The sequence below is a fragment of the Denticeps clupeoides genome, chromosome 7 (genome assembly GCF_900700375.1).
Source record: "Denticeps clupeoides chromosome 7, fDenClu1.1, whole genome shotgun sequence".
Classification (NCBI taxonomy): Eukaryota; Metazoa; Chordata; class Actinopteri; order Clupeiformes; family Denticipitidae; genus Denticeps; species Denticeps clupeoides.
In genome coordinates, this window is record NC_041713.1 from 7,560,944 (window position 1) to 7,578,443 (window position 17,500).

Sequence of the window (17,500 nt, forward strand, 5' to 3'; positions counted from 1 at the left end):
TGTGTTTTTTGTTGTTGTCACGTCCACTTTCTTCCCGAGCCGCTGCGAAGTTTTTATTGACGGGAGGCGGCGGGAAACAATGACGGCGCATTAACGGCAGCCGGCGTCTGTACGAAACTCAAGGACCGGCGCGCACAGAAAGGAGAGAAAGGAGAAGAAGAGAAAGAAGACGCCAGGCGAAGCCTTGGCGGCGTAAGCAGGCGCCTGGAGCGGTCCGAGGCAGGAAGATCCGAGGCCCAAATTCGCAGCCTGAAGGCCCGGGCCGCGTCCCACTCATCCGCAGCACAGCGTCCCGATAAGGCGCGGCGCCGACGGCCGCCGGGAGCTCTTTTCATCCCGGACACGCCCTCTACGCCTCCCGAACGAGCGCCGCTCCAACAAGACCTGCGACCTGCTCCGAGGCAGGCCAGGCCGGGACGCTGGGGACGTGGAACCGACACGTTCCTCGGTAGCCCAGTCAGGATCTGTCACCGGTCGTAATTCGCTGTTGAATCGGTAACGTTTTGCCATCTGGGATGATGCTCGTGACATTGAAATTGGGTTTTTTTTTTTTTACTTGATTTCGTACATCGTGCCCTGCATAAAATTGCAGGGATGCAAACTAACAATGTTCCGTACCAACATGTTCCTGTTTCGCAGCGCTAACGTGAAAGAATTTGCAATTTTCAGCCCCATAGTCCCGAATCACGTCTGAATGCGGCTGTGAGAAATTTGGAAATCTTTTCCACCTACGGAGGCATTATACCTCCACTCTTTCCACCACCTCCTGAGAAGCAGGTATAATATATCTCATTTTTCCAGCATTACTCCCTGAAGTGGCTTTGGCATCGACTCACAGAGCTCACGATTCTCCCCACTCTCGCTCGCTCTCTCTCTCTCTCTCTCTCTTTTTTTTAAGTTTTCTTTTCTTTTTTTTAGTAGAAATATTCTGCCCCCCCCCCCCCCCTTCCTTCCTTTTCACTCCCAAACACAAACAAACACTCATCTTTTTGATGTGCGTGCCATATTACCTAGGTTTGTTAGCTCGCTAATGGGCACGCCGGGACTCCGGTAGCCGGCCCCGTCCAAGCCGCCTTCGCTCCCTCGCTCCGGCCGGCAGATGAAAAAGCGCCGGAAGCCCTAACGGCGGCGCCGAGCGCGGCGTGGCGTCTGCCACCGGACGGCGACAGCGGAGACTCTTACAATGGCGCCAAAGGCCGCAGATCCTCTTATAGACGCGGCCTCTGTTGCGGCCGGCGAGGCTACTGGAGGTGGGAGGGGAAGCAGGTTCCTTTTTATTTTTATTTTTTTTTCCTCCCTTCCCCTCCTTCATTATTTGTTCTCCAGTCTCTTTCAGGCCCTTGCCCGCTCGCTGTATGTATGTATGCGTTCCGTCTTATCCCGTGCCATGAAGAGGTGCCAACTGGAGCTTCCCTCTATCCCCCTATGTGCAGTTTGATGTGGAAGGGGGGAGCGGAGAGGAGGGGAAGCGGCGATTTGTGCTGCATGAAGAGCACTTTCCGCACGTCCCCGTCACGTGCCACGTACAAATTTTAATTGTGGAGGGTAGACGACGCGCTGCTAATTTAAAAAAACTAACCGTAATTGTTGTGAGCGCATGCGATCGTCACAGCGGACGATAACGCTGATCACAGACGGCCGCGGTGCCGGGTGCAAAGTTATTATTTTTTATTTAGGTCAAGCGAACACGGGGCCTGACTTCAAATGTTTGATTTATTTATTTATTTATTTATTTATTGGTGTGTATTGGGGGGGGGGTGCTTCTTAAGTGTTAATTAAGTATGGCCTAGAGACCGCTTTTGCTTGAGGCTGGCCATATGGATTGGGCATATGCTGCACATATATAGAAAAAGGGTGGCATATATAATTGATACCATGCTCCATAAAAGCGTACAGAAGGGGGCCAGTTCTGCAGGGAGCTACATCAAACGACGCCCCTCTCTTCCCACCGTCACCGCAGAGCGGGCCACGTCGCCCGTCCGTGCCCCCTTCACGTCCCACCGCCCTTTACGTTGGGGTCTTCACTCGGAGCCGTGAGTTTGCAAAGTTGCACGCAGACATTAACTGGCGCACGTTTTATTAGAGGCAGAGACAATACGCCGAGCTCCAGCGGCCCTTCGTCTAAATGCAGAGGAGTGCTAACCTCTCATTGCCGGGGATATGAATAGCTTGTGTTTTAGCCACAGCGTGGTTAGCCAATGTCTGGGACTTATTATAGTGTTTTGCGTGTGTGTGTGTGTGTGTGTGTTTTATGTGTGCGAGTGCGCAACTCCTGTGTTGCGAGCGTTTGTTCTACGTCTTTTTTTTTTTTTTTTTTTTTGATGCTTCCACGAGACGAGACATTACCGGGCGATGTCTTGATTTTATTGACTAGCGATGGTTGTCGACTACGGCATCGCCGAGGCCTTTCTGCGGGGTTTGCACTCTTGGCCGTTATCGAGGCTGGCCAGCCGAGCCGGTCATTCAGCGCTTGTGGCCCAGCTGCCCGGTCCTGCCGCATATAAATGAACCCGACTGAATGGAGACGACACTTTTACAAAAATACCTTGGCTGCAGTGACCTGAGAACGGTTAGCCGCGCGGCAGGTCTGTGCTGAATGAAGCAACGGGCTGGCGGGGAAAAGTCCGCAGGTGTGGACAGGCGGGGGACGTCTGCACTTCTCCACTTTGTTGCTCGCTTCTTTTTTTTTTTTTTTTTTTTGTGAGCTCTTCATTCTAAGGGCCGGGCCACAGGCTCCTTTAAACAGCCAAGGCGCTACATATCACAATTAAATTGCACACGGTTACCATTTTTGATGTATTTTTGCACTGTATTACGTAATAATAACAATAATCACTGATTACTTGTTTGGTTAATTCAATGATTGTGTGAGTGACTGCTGTGTTACATTACAGGCAACCGAAACCTTTCTGGTGAATGAAGACCCATCCAGAGGTCCTGGGATGCCTGAATGCTTTGTAGTATCTGATTCCTACAGGGTATGCATTATTATTATTATTATTATCATTGCTATTATTAAATTTTTTTTATTATTATTATTATTATTGTTCATGTTTGTGAGTCCTCAGTAATAATTTGACTGATAGCCCGCTTTCATGGTAATTGCACCACAATCATAATGTCATTCACATCTCCCTGTTCTCAGCTGCAAGCCATTACAGTCATTATTTCAAAAACGCCTTACAACTTTCACTGAAGCGCCATTCTCTCGTGGGAACGAAAATTATAACGATAAAGTGCAGCGCACACACTTGTATAAAACCGAGGAGGAAAAAAATCATGCATAAGCTACACTGCAGGCTGGACGAAAACAGAAAAACAGCAACACGCTCGTGCACAAGAAACTTCCACAGCTTTTAAAATTCCACCCAGAGCGCACATTGGATTTACAGCTCTGGGAGTGAAATAAAATGGCAATAAAAGCAGGAGAAGCAGGATGGAGTTGGGAGCCTTGTGCTTCGCCGAAAATGTGATTGTTAATGAGGTGGGAGCCGTTTTTTCTACTCTTTGTTTCCAGCAGGGGAAAAAAAAAACGGCCTTTTTCTTGTTGTTGAGGAAATCTGGGTTGCTCTAGTGTATCGAGTGTCCCGAGATCCAGAAATGAGCAGTAATGGAGGGTTGGCGGGGGTGTGCTGGGGGGGCCGGGACACAGGGGCAGACACGGAGAGCGAAAGATTGCACTGTTGTGGTTGGTGGACGCGGGACAAAAGGGGAGGGGCCAAAAAAATGACCATATTAGATATCAGGGGCCAGAGAGTTCGGGAACATGGACAGGAAAATGGGCCTGGCAGCGCCACTCAGGTATCAAGACCCGAGTCAGCGGGCACCTGCCCGCCACCCATTCATAGCATCCATTTCGTGCTACTTACCTGATGCTGCTGTGTTACCTGCATTCTTTATTTGGTGTGTGTGTGTGTGTGTGGTGGGGGGGTCACATTCCTTTTTTTCACCTCCTAATTCCCTGCAAATTCGCTACTCACTCAGCCAACTTTTGAGTCATGGTAGTTTTTCGGTTTTATTTTGCCATAACCCGAGGCCATTGAGGATTTAGGGATTAAATTAGTTCACGCTTTAAATCATACCCAGTGTTCTCAAGTCAGAGGAGATGAAGGACAAAAAAAAAAAAAATGTATTCCTTCCGTCAGTCGGGTTCAACGTACATGCACCAGGTGGCTCGGAAATGCGATGCATACTTTCGGATGTTTAAAGTATAACTCCCGGCATAGGGTTTCTGCATGCATTACAGCAAAAATGTGCTCGACTCAGATAAAGGTGCAGATAAGGAGCGTATATTCCGGTCAGGGGTGTCTTATCAGATGTAGTAGCCTCGGAAATTTCGCGAGAGCGCGTGGGAACCCCTCCAGTCGCTTTCTTCGGTGACGCCGGCCTGCCAGCGGCCGTGCTAGCGGTGTGCGCTGGTGATGCGGCCCGCGTTCGCCCCCCTCTCCCGTTCCCCCGCTCCCCGGCTCCCTTGGCCGTGTGCAGTAATTGGCCACACAGCGCCGAGATCTCTTTGTTTCCCCTACAGCCGCTTGCGGTGGAAATGCACAAGCAGTAGGCCCCATAAATCTACAGGGCTCCGAAGGCCGATCCAAAAATTCCGGCTCCACTTTCTCCACAATGACTTCACCCCCGCCAGCCTCCCCGCCCTGAGACGCGTTCCAAACCCCCCCCCCCTCTATAAGATGAATATAAAACTTTTCAGCTCGTTTTGTGCAGTCGGCCTGCGCGTGTGTGTCTGTGTGTGTGTGTGTGTGTGTGTTCGGTGTGAGATCTGTGTCATCTGGTGCGCACACTTCGTTCCGCGGGGCTGTTTTGACTTCCAAAATGTTTTGTCGGTCGCCAGAACTGGCTGCTTCTTCGCCATAAACCGCCTGGCCTACACAGTAGTGAATGTTGTTCTTGCACGCTGACTGACAGTGCAGTCGCCGTTGTTGCTGTGTTTATGCTGTAGTCGTTTTTGGGGTTTTTTTTTTCTCCTCCCCCTTTATTGATTTATTCCGGCTTCGCTTTCGAACCTTCCTTCCTTCCTTCCTTCCTTCCTTCAGCCAGGCGAGACGAGTCTAGAACAAAGATGCAGGGGCAGCTCGGCGAGACCTGTTAAATCGACGCAAAGAGAGCGAGAGAATGCGAGAGGGACCGAAAACATGCGCCGCCATACGCTGTTCGTGCTACAACTAGCGCGCTATCACTGTTTTAACTTGCTGACCAGTGGCTGATTTTCACACATGCTCCGTATAAAACCGTTTACTGTGCGGGGGAAAAAACACATAGTGAGATGTGGTTCCACATGTCAGCGTGCCTCGCAGAACAGCAGCTACTCTACCTCTCCAACGCAGCATAGCAACGTTTTTGAGCTCGGAAGTCAGAATGCTGAATCCGAGGACTCCATATGCTGTTTTGTAGGTATTATTGTGCTCGTGTCTATAAAAATTGTGTAATTAATGGGTAATTACATTGTTATATGTGCTGCCCGGATAGATGAATCGCAACGAAGAGCGTCTTAATTCATTGAATTGCAATCATTGATGTCTAAAAGGCCTACCCGCCCGTGCATTTCCAATTTTTCCGGAAGACGGAGCTGCCGCCCTTATCTGCATGGTCTTACACTATATCCAGTAATCAGCAGGAAAGCATGCGTTATATATACGTTCATTGAAGGCAGCGAGTACGGTCGTCCAGTAAGGTTTCCTCAAGCCTAACTGCATCACAGGATGACATGAATACAGATTGATAGTTGAATATATATATTGGTTTATTTTCTTTAAAAATTGCACAGCCAAAAAAATAAAAAAATAAAAAAATATTCTAGTCAGGGAAATACATGCAGGTGTGTTCAGGTGTGTTCTGGACCCGGGCTTGCTCTGGTTGGATGCAGGGCCCTCCGGGGCCCCTGAGGTGCCTGGAAGCTGCCCCGCTCTTCTGTATAATCGGTCCGGCGCGGGTCACCCGACGTGACCCGCCTTTTCAACCTTTTTGTTGTAGTTTTTTTTTTCTCCTTCCCCACCCCATCTTGATAGGGAAGAGAGTGGAAAAAAAGCCCCGTTCCGCGCACGGGATTTCCCCCCCTTTTCCAAAAAAAAGAAAAAAGAAATAGAAAAGGACGGAGAAAGCAGGGCGCGCCATTGTCGCAAATTAAAGTTAATAGCGCGGTCCCGCTGATAACAAACCGACGTCGTCAACTCGATCGTTCCTTCCTCGGCGACGCGCGGAGCGGCAGGAGGAGGAGGAGGAGGAGGAGGAAGAGGAGGACTCGGGAGGGCGGGAGGAAGAGAGAGGGAGACGGAGAAAGTTTTTTTTTTTTTTTCCTCCTCCTCCTCCTCCTCCTCCTCCTCCTCTCCCCTCTCTCCACCAAAAGTTTGTGTAAGCTTTCACTTTCAGCCTCGTAAGGCGGGGTTAGCCTGCCGCCGCCCGCCGCTGCAGCAGCGTGGAACCGGAGCGCGAGTGGACGGCGGGCGCGTGCAATGCGGCGCCGCAGCGAAGTCGCATCCAAAGTTGTGTAGAGCTCCGCCGCGGCCCCCCCCACGACACGCAGCCATGTACTCCCCGTACTGCCTGACGCAGGTAAAGGACGCTCTTCTCCGCCGCGCGTCTCCCCCCCCCGCCGGGGTCCGCGACTTGTTTCATTTTATTTTATTTTTTATTATACGTACATATATATATTTATATATACATATATATATATATATATATATATATTTTCAGTTTTAACACTCTGTTAAAACACTCTGTTCACTTTTCGAGGAGCGCGTCCGCCGCACTTGCTTCTTTTCTCTCTCTTTCTCCGTCCCTCCGCTTTACGCGTTTCGCTGCACATGGTTCGAGGAGAAAATGGCGCTTCTCGCCGATCCATTTAATATAAAAGCGGGCGCGTCGAGCGGGCGGACGGACTTTGCACGCCGCGGGGTTTTTTTTTTTTGTAGCGCCGCGCCGACCTGTCGGGGTGTCACGGCGCCGGGGGCACCGGGGGTCGCGGACCGCGTCGCCCGCCGGACCGAGCCGATCCGAGCCGCCGCCGCCCGAACCGGTTCCGCTTCTTTTCCGATTCTCACAGTAACCGCCGAGAAACTTTTCTTCTTTCTGTCCCTGCAGCGCGTTCCGCAGGCGGCCGTAAAAACGCCACGTCCCTTAACGGCGACGTTGTCATTATTATTGCCACTATTCTTATTAATATTTCAGCAGATAATTACTCACCTGCGTTGCATTGTGTTGTCAAGTGTCACCAAGTCTGCGGAGAGGCTCGGCTGTCGGGTATTACATGTCACATCACCGAAAATATAATTTTACAGCAGCCACAAGATGGATGAACAGAAAAACGTTTACATAACTTTTTTTTTTCGTGTGAGTGTGTATGTATGTGTGTGTGTGTGTGTGTACGATTACATTACAGGGCCTGCAGGCTCAAATTTATATTGCATATATTTTGTACCATGCAATATTAAAAAAAAAAAAAAAGTTTCTTTCCCCTCGGAACCCATTCTGTATTTCTGAGCCTGTGTTGCAAAATGTCTGTTGTAGCCGTGAGTTGTGTACATGTTCACTTGCGGGCCGTCCTGTCATGGATTGTAAAAGAAAAGCCCTCAACATCGGAACGATTGTTATAAATGTGTCATAAATTGGGCTTCAATTCATTTGTAGTTGTATAAGATATATTTTGGAGTTAAAAGTTGAATTTTATTTAACAGGATAATGTGAAATAATCTGCTGCACCCCCCCCCCTCCCAAAAAAAAAAAAAAAAAGAAGAAGAAGAGTCCAGTTTGGGCTGCGGACCCCGTTTAACAGTCGTTTCACAATCGTTTCACAATCGCGCAATCTTTTTCCCCACTCGCAGCTCTTTCGCTGCCAGTTACGTGCCATAATGTGTGTTAGTAATTCCTGTCCTGCAACGTAACGTATTTATTGCTGTAGGGACGCCACCCCTCAGTGCTGCAGCTGCATACTCTCCACCTCGGCTCACGGGGTGCTCCTCAGTGGAAGCGAGGTATTCCACGCGCGACCAGGTCGAGAAGCGCCGAAAGTTTCACCTGAGCCCTCGGCGCAACATGCCGATATGAAGAATATAATTATGTGTCATCCTATCTGACTTGGGCCGTCTGTGACCTTTTGACTCCTGTCTGTTTCTCTGAGGCCATTCCTGTTGCCTTGATAAGGAGCGGAGTGGGGGGGGGGGTTAGCGGCTTCTCTGGACCCGCTCGGCCCGCGGTCCAGCCCAGCGGCCGTGATCGCAGAGCGGGAGTAGCGCTGGACTTTCTCAGACGCAGTAAACTTGTTTATCCTTGGGCCACGGCCGACGCTGGGCTGGCGGAGGCAGCACTGTGTCTAATTCATTCCTGATTTTACTGCGGTTTTATTAAAACAATTTTACGTCCATGCCCTTGCTGTCTGTAACCAGAAGCATTGAGGGTGTGTGTGTGTGTGTGTGTGTGCGTGAACTGTTGGTTGCAGACTGCAGTCTGTTTTATATTTCATACTGTCAAACAGTCATTGTTGCATATTTTGAAGAGAATATTATAAATTTACAGCCACTGCAAAGCTTCTGAAAGCTTTAGTACATTATTATTGATATGATTTAAATTCCATAAAGTCACTCATGATGTCATATTTCACCTTTCTTGCGTTGGAACTCCATATATAGTATTATATAATACATCTATATGGTGTTATGCTACATATATAAAATGTTTTCTGACTGTTTTGAAATGACACTGATTTAAATGTGCATGAGCACATATGCGTCTTGCATTATGTGTAACTTAAAGTCTCTTAAAGTCATCTATAGGTGGCCTACGTGCCATACTATGCATTGCACATTTGATAGTACAGTTTTACAGAATAATGTTCTGGCGTGATCCACAGAGTTTTTTTTTTTTTTTTGTTATGAAGAATGTGCTGAAAAGTGCTGCGCAGGCGTTTGCCTCTCAACCCCTTCTGCCCTCAGTATTTTATGGACCTGAGGTTTTCTCGGTACAGTATAAAATCTGTGCGCTTGCACGGCCTCTGGAACTAATAAGTGCAAAGATTATTTTTTCGAAAAGGCCACCGCGCAGCAGTTTGAATGGTAAAACAATGAAAGTTGCACGGAGTGCGAGATTTTTCCGTTAATTAAAATTAATTGAGAACAGAGCCTCACAGCACAATGCCGCACATGCTGCACATGTGCAGAAATACAGTGTCGTGAGCTTTTCGACAGAGCGAACGTCAGCAATTTAATGTCGCTCCAAACTGACAGTATAATGTTTCTTTTATTTATTTTTTGGTCGTAATTGCCAATGTGTTGCATGGTTCTCTGTCCAGAGAGAAGTACGGAGAGCTCGGCCGGAGGCAGTGGCAGGGGTCCCGGGACTTTGGAAGCTTTTTTTTTTTTTTTTTTTGGGGGGGGGGGGTGTATTTAATTGCAGTTAATAATTAAAAAGAAATTTAGAAATTCAGAGATGGCAACAAATGTAAACAATCAAATGAATTATTAACTGCGATAAAAGCTTTGGGGCCAGTGCAGGTCGCGGCGCGGGGAACTGGTTTTCGTATCGGAGACAATGTATGGAAAGCCAAAAGTTCCATTTACGTGGCCATGTACTTTGTGCATAATACAGGAGGTGGTCTGACAATGAAAAATTCATTCCAACGTTTAATACAGTTTTGCATCCGTGGCAAAGGATTAGTGCCCTCAGACAAGACCGTGCCGGGTGGCTCGGTTCTAAACGGGTAGCTGTTTAATTAATAACTAGCGAGGACAGTTGTAAAACCTTTTCAGTCATCATTAAATGCTACAAACTCTGCGGGGCCGAAATCCGCAGCGTTAAAAAGCGTGCGGGGCGCTGCACTTCCCCCCCGGATGATCCTGTTATCTGTATGCACCTACTCAGACGATAGGCCCGTCTCTTCATATGGACCATCATGGTGGCCATTATTAGAGCAGTAAATGTGATGCACAAAGGCGCGCAGTTAATCATATGGAAACGATTGCCGGCAGTGTAGGACGAAAATGGCCTTTCTGTCACATTGATGTGTGACAGCCTTAATTCACCCTGTACTAATTACTGGCAGTGATCGGAGATGTTATCACATGTTCTCGATGTATGATAAATGTTTTTCAGGCCGGTCAACACATGCTTTGAAAAAAAAAGGCTTACCCGATATAGCCGATAATAAGGCGCTGACATTTCTGTGCTTGTGTTTGATGGCTCGGACCAATGTTATCAATTATTGTCATATCTACTTTTGGCAGGAGAGAACATGTAAAGTAAAAAGCTATTTAACACCATTGTAAGATTTTGTACAATTGTAATATTTTTACTTAGAATTTTATTTTCTCCACCCCCGAAAGATACTCCATCAAATGCATGACCATAATAGCTCTAAAAAGCCGACCCGTAACATACAAAAAATGCTCATCAGTCTTAATCAGCATCAATTGTATGCACTAGCTCTGACATTCGTAATGGTAGATTAGCTAAAGTCTGTGGCCAACATTTTTTCCCTCTTTTCTCCGTAAAAATCATTATGTATCATTGTCAGAGCTGCAGATTAGAATTATAATGATAAAGCCACCTCACCTCGCTGACTCTAGAAAACCACATAAAGCATATAAAAGTATTATGTTTGTGGCGAGTTATTATTTTCAGGGGAGGTCAGCCGATTGCTGGACTTAAAGCCCTTTTTCCTCTGAAAGCTCCATTAACTCACATTTGTGAGCTGGTCTCTCCCTCTCTCTCTCTCTCTCTCTCTCTCTCTCTCTCCACTTCTCTGCCTCGCTCTCTCTTCCAAGGCCTGGGAAATGAGTTGGAACAGCTGTTCAGGGGATTAAAATCTGATGGAACCGCAGTCTGAATAAACAGAAATGTTGGATTTTGTCAAATTGAAGACACAAATACACACACAGACACACACACACACACACTCAGTAGTAGTCCACCTTCAGCATGTAAAAAAAAAAAAAAAAAAGTCATCCAGAGGTATTAATGCCGATTAGTTGTTATCACTGGATTAGCCAGTGCTTTGGGGTCGAATTTTTTCGGGTGGAATGGTGGCAACTACATAGTTCAGATTTTACAAAAATGCTCTCAGTACTGTTATGTAGCACTACACAATATAATATTTAGACTATAATGCGGATAAGCAGGATAAATTGTAGCTGTGATAATAAAATAACTGGTTTAATGGCTTACATATCACATCGTGGTGTTACGATTTTCTTTGAATTAGTGGTCGGCAATTATATAATATGACTATACTGGACTTAGACTTTCATTTAACAGAACATTGGAAGCATTTCAATGTCTCGGAAATAGCTGAAGTTTTCCCAAATTGATAATTATTGTTGAACAGCTTTGTGAAAAATTGTGGAATCAGTTTTTTTGGCCGTGCAGATGAAACATTGGGCTCGGCGTTCTCCGGTTTTTCAGCTGCGCGCGTGTGCGTGTAGGAGGTTCATGCTGTGGTACATTTGCTGGTGCTAGTCTGGCACTAAGACGAGCTCGGGACTCGTATGCTACTGGCGTATGTGCCTCTGCTCTTTGTGTGGTGGTTTAAATGTGGCGACACCGATTGAAACCGGAGTCTCCCGTTGGCCTGAACGGTGTCCTGTGGCGGTGGCTTTTTTCACTGCACCAAATTGGGGACACGGCGAGGACATCGTGCCAGCAATGCCGAGGACTTTGTGTTCCCTTTACTTATTCATTTTCAACAGGCCGCTTACCAGGGTTTTTGGCCCGGGGAGCCAAGCTGGTGTTTGTGGGGGTTGGGTCAGTCAGCCTGACAACCGCAACAAAAACTCCTGAGTTTGTGGTGCTGGGCTCTGTGGTGTTGTGGTGCTAACCAGACCCCCTGGTGACAAGGGCCTCAGTCAGAATTAGCCAATGAAATGCACAAATGTATTAAAAATGGCGTATTATTTGCTACCGAACCCCACAGGGAGACTAGAGAAATAACATGCGCGCTGAAAGAGCCATTATTTTACCACGTACTCGGTGCATTATTGGGAAACATCAATGGTTTACAAAAGAGTGCACTTGAAGCCTTTTGTTTGAGAATCGGTATATTAGGTGGTAGCGCAGACAAAGGCTGGCTGAATTGTATGTGTTTTGGCAGTGCAGACGATAGCTTGGAATTAAATACCATCTAGTTCTTTTTTTTTTTCCTCTCTCTCTTTCGGTTTTTAATCTTGAGCTGTAAGCAGGAAAGCCTAAACCAACTGCGTCTTTCGCTCGCAATCTGCACAGCTGTCCCAGCATCCGTGGAGAATGAATTCCTATTGCTATTGCCACGGGAGTCTCCAGCCAAGAAGAATAGGAGGATATCCAGTGTGTGTGTGTGTGTGTGTGTGAGGGAGAGAGAGAGAGAGTGTGTGTGTTTACTCCTCCCTTTCCCTTCATCATGTCACCACTGGCATGCATTACACCTTGGCAGAACTCGGGCGATGCCCAAAGCTCCATTGCGGTTCTGTGGCTGCTGATATGTTTTGCCGTTGCCATGGTTATGGAACCCACACTTGCGCACGGAGCGCTCGTGCAAATTACATAATTGAGCCTGTATATGCATAAGCACTTCAGTCTATTTGCGTACAGTGTTTTTTTTTTTCTTTCGTGTGCATTTATTAATCCGAATGTTATTCATATATTTATTTTTCAGAAGGTGGGGATAACTGGATACATTATGCAGGACTGTTTTTCATTTTTAGAAGTTAAATGAACGATTGTAGGGTCCAATTAATGCATGAATGAAATCAAGGGACATGAATGAATGAAGCCTGCGTATTAAGAAAAAAACGACGGAACATTTGGCGCTGTTTAGAAAGTGGGCTGGGCAGTTGTAGCAAGATGCCGGCTATGGAACAATATGTACCCAAGCAGATTAGCCGTCAATGTAAGCGCCGTAGAACCTCTCAATTGGTTTTCCAGACCACTCGCAACAAAACACTCGATTCAGACAGTGTGTGCCGCTCTGACGGCATCGCTTTTGTGTTTGTGGGTCTGGTTCTAATACACACACACACACACACACACACACACACTGGGACACTCCTGCCTCGGTACCGTTCTGTTACCAGGCAGATTCTGGAACCAAGCCTCCCGGAATGATTTGGTTACCCTCTTCATCCAATGAAACTGGGTTTCTCTCCATTTCTGCCGGTTGAATTAGATAAGATTCTTTGTTACATTGCCATAGAATGCCACAAAAATCATTTTATGGCTGCAGTTCTTGAATTCAAGTGACAGAAAAGACAAAAGTGTCACATTTAGTGAAGAAACTGAAGAAAGTAGCAGACTACAACTGACAAAATATACATAATACATATTATCTGACTTTAACATAATACAGATATAGAATTGTAGCCTAGTTAATTGAACTCCTGTTGTAATAAAAATTGCAAGTGGGAGTTGGGTGTATGTGTGTCAAATATGAGTCGCTTGATGGAGTATTATTTTCTGTCTCCAGCCCTCATTGGATCAGCACAGTCTGACATGTCTGCTGCCTTTTTTTCTGCAATTCGCTGCATTGCAAAATGTCACTCAGACTGAGGTTTTGGCATACGGTCCAAAGTCCTCGGATTTCAATTTATGTGAATATTTATATCAAATATGTTAGCACTTGGTGCCGGATTTTTTTTACTATAGATATGTTCTATGCTCAGTTATAAGCAAATATGGAAACTGATCCCAGAACTGAGGGCAGATCGGTGTGGGTGTGCAGGCAATGACGGTGCTCAGCCTGCTTGGAGCGGTTCCGTTGAAGGTCATGGTTTTGTCTAGGTTTGTACAGGCTTCTTATTACATAGACATCAGATTATGTGGATGTTATTAAATCTAATACTCTAATGTATTCTGTGTTAATTAGATTTCTATTTTTTCTTGCTTTCACACACACATGTATGCATGCACATGTTATAGATTAATGTCTAATGGATATTTGAGAGAGAAACGCACACACTCACACATACACACTTACACACTCGCCCTCCTCCCACACCTGCATACACTTAAACACACGAAGCGCAGGTGTGCATTCTTGACTCATCCGTGTCAATCTGGTGGTGAGTGCGGAAATCACGCCCAGCACCACTAAACCAAAGAGTGTGTGTGTGTGTGTGTGTACGTTCCCAAAAGTGAGAGTCTGCAGCAGTGCCAGTTTGCCACGTGTGCCAGATCCTCGACTGACTCTTAACCCATATGGCTCTCTCTCTCTCTCTCTCTCTCTCTCTCTCTCACACACAGACACACACACACACAAATCTCTGACAATCAAGACTGTCATCATATTAGCACATTTCTCCCACACCTGGCTGAGGAGAAAATTGCGTGCATTAGCAAACAGGCGCAAAAGGCCCTCCCAAACACCGCTAAAGGCATGGCCGGGATTGGCCAGATCCAGTGAGGTTCAGCCAATGGCTCTCCTCAGGACCAGCTCCACCTCCAGCTTGGGAGAATTTTTATTGGCCCATGATTGTGTTTTTATTTGAATATTTTCTACTTATTCCTTGGGGCAACGTAAGCTTAGCAGTGGAGCTACAGCCACGTCTGAGTTGCCTTTTTGGACCCAGGTGAAAGACACATCATCCTGAAAACCAATGGTAAACTTTGATCTTAGATAAGATTGTTGAAAAAATTATTAACCTAAGATATTAAAAATGTATCCTATTCAGAAATTTGGATTGTGAGTTTGAAGTCAAACACAAGCTTTCTCGTAAAACAGAGATTTACAAAATAAACAGGACCTAAAATGGAGACCTGAGGCACACCACAATCTTTAACCAGCAACAGGAGTATCCTGTTCCTTGGTATATCTGTCTGTCTGGGTGTCAGCTCTTCGCTGTGGATTTTTACTGACTCTGTCTGGGGCTGGGAGGGAAACAAAGAGACTGCAGCGCCTTCCTTCACCTCCTCCTTCTCGGGCGAGCAGGAAACTGGCCTGCGGCCAGCGCTGGAAAATCTATACGCTGTTGCATAATATAATATATCTTTACCTCAAATGAACTCTTGCTCAGGGCCCAGCAGCTGTGAGCAAACAGAGAGAGGGAGTGTGTGTGTGTGTGTGTGTGTGTATGCGTGGCTGGAGGCCGCAGGCTGTAGGCCATACTAAGAGAAACTAACAGCAGAGCTGGGCAGGGCCGTTTTCTGTCTGTCTATACTTTCTGTAACTCGTTTTTTTTCGTTCTCATCTGCCTCTGTTGTGCCACAGGTTTGAATACGCTTTTAAAAATTGGCCTTATTGTAACAAAAATTTCTAAATGTAAACGTGCACAGGATGGCTTCTGCAAAGTTATTTCATATCCACTTTTATATATACAAAAAATATCCTCCCTCTACACCATTTTCACTGCAGTTACAGTATTGGGTAACAATATGTAGCTGGGATTTAGACAAGTATTTACCCTGTCTCACAATTAGACAGTGTCTCCAGCAAGGCTGTACACAGGCAGGTGCTACTGATCTCAGATCAGTCGTCGTGGCTTCGTAATAACATGTCTAGTCACTCGTGTTTGCTCTGCGCTTTAAAAACGCTCGTTCATGTGACCAGCGGGGATCTCGACCAAGTAACTATGCATCCCAGATTTTGTGGCACACTTTTGAAAGACAACTTTTGTTTAAAACTTTTTTTTTAAATGCTCTCTTGGACTACAGTCTGTGGGAAGATGGTACAGTAGACAGTGAAATGAGATTTAAAAAAAAAAAAAAGGTTTCCACTTCAAATGTTTTATACATCAGATAATAAAGAAGGTTAAATAGAAAAAATATATGATTTCATTTTTACATCTATGTTCATTCGGCAAATGCTTTCATTCATTGTGACTTAGAGTTGATCAGTCAAGATGTCGCAACATGAATTTTACAAAAATGGCACACTGTGTAAATAGTTTGCACGCCCATCTTTACTAAAACAAACGAAAATATAACATAGAAATGGCACCAGACGCGGCCTGGCGGCTTGGTTTCTTCTATATTAATGCACTGGGAGTGGACCTTTATATACAGTTTGTTTATCGCCGCGGCTCTGTGACTTTTGTCTGACCATTCCAGCGGTCTCTTTCAGTAAACATCCCTCTCCGTGAACAAGGCGAGGCTTCCCTGTTCCCCGCCCGCTCCTCTCTTCTCACTGGGACCCCTTCAGTCGGTCCCAGCTGCGCGGCGCCTGACGCAGCGCTGATAAATACGTCTGAAATTGGAGCCATATGCGCGTGGCGGGAATGCACACGGCGCCGAAACAAGTCGGCTTTCACCGACGGGACTTAAAATATATACATACAGTCCGGGCAAAGTGCGGAGAACTTTGCAGAACGCACATTTAGGCCGCGGGTGCCGCTCCTTTGGGGTGACGGGGAGGGGGCTGCAATTTGCCGGGTTCCTTGTCAATCCATCAGCGTGTTACATATTTTTTAGGCACTCTGTGCACGCCGAGGAAGAGCAGGGCAGGCGGCGGGGGGGGGGGGGGTTACTTCATACACAAGGCAGTTTGTACTCTCCCCTGGAAGCGGGCCGCGATTAAAACGGCCGATACAGGCATATTGTATTTCCCGCGGGGAGCGTGAGGAATGCAAATGCATCATAACCATACTGCACCCGTTTCGGGGCGACCAGCGCGTCCCCCGGCCGCCACAGTGCGTTAACCGCCGCCGCAGCACACAAACACACTACAACGGCAAACGTGGGACGTAGCGACGTAGCGCGAGGGAGCGGGAGAGACGAGCAGGGGAGAGAAGGGCGCGAGAGAGAGAGAGAGAGAGAGAGAGAGAGAGAGATGACCGCCTCCTTAAAATGCATTTGTTGTGAGTGCGGCTTGTCGCTGCTAGGACTCTGGCCGGTACAATCCCTCCACTGTTAAAACAATGATCCGGTTGTGTTCCATAACCCAATTACTGCCTCCAGGGGGAGAGAGGCTATGGCACCAAATCCCATAGTTACCAGCCCTGATCTCTGTGCTTTGGAAGGAGGGGAGGGGGGGGTCAAAAAAGAGAGAGAGCGAAAAAAAAAAAAAAAGACACTATTCATTTCGGGCCAATACGCGGCCAGCCAACCTGTCTTCTCCCGGTGCGCGCTTGCTTGAGTTGCAAATAGTTTGAATAAAATTGTCCGGCGATAAGGTATAGTGGGCTCCTCTGTGCGTTCGAGGGGTAATTTGGAGCCACATTCTCAGATCCTAACGTCGTGAATGGGGGACGGGAGCGCAGCGCCTATCTGGGGCGAGATCAGGCCTCGCTCATGTTGCCCTCCTGAGTACGGGGGCCCGGTTTTGGTGAACAACCCCCCCCAAAAGCGGCACAGATTAGTTTTTTTTTTTTTTTTTTCTGCTTGTTCAGTACGGGCCGTTTCCTGACGCGGAGGAGAGCGCGCCGGTATCTTTATTAGTTCAACACTACAGGAAGAGGGGAAAGGGATGTGCGGAGGAGGATTTGCCGATAGGAAAAAGGATGTTCGGCGTGTTCGCGCTCTTATTCCTGTCCCCTCTCGTGCTCTGTGAGACATGCTGTCAGGCCAGCTCTGTGAGGACGCCGTCGGTGGGGGATGA

The 17,500-nt window shown here is 47.0% G+C and overlaps 1 protein-coding gene across 10 annotated transcripts in view; it reads left to right on the forward strand.

Annotated features, from left to right (window-relative positions):
• Positions 1-17,500, forward strand: part of nfixb (nuclear factor I/Xb) — a 96,142-nt gene that overhangs the window by 1,997 nt on the left and 76,645 nt on the right. For 9 of the 10 annotated variants that reach the window (XM_028985701.1, XM_028985698.1, XM_028985692.1 and 6 more), the window contains exon 2: positions 2,895-2,978. In XM_028985701.1, the coding sequence (XP_028841534.1) occupies positions 2,895-2,978 (84 nt within the window). Of the gene's footprint in view, positions 1-2,894; positions 2,979-6,345; positions 6,565-17,500 lie in introns of those variants that run through there. The other variant, XM_028985696.1, reaches the window with a different exon arrangement.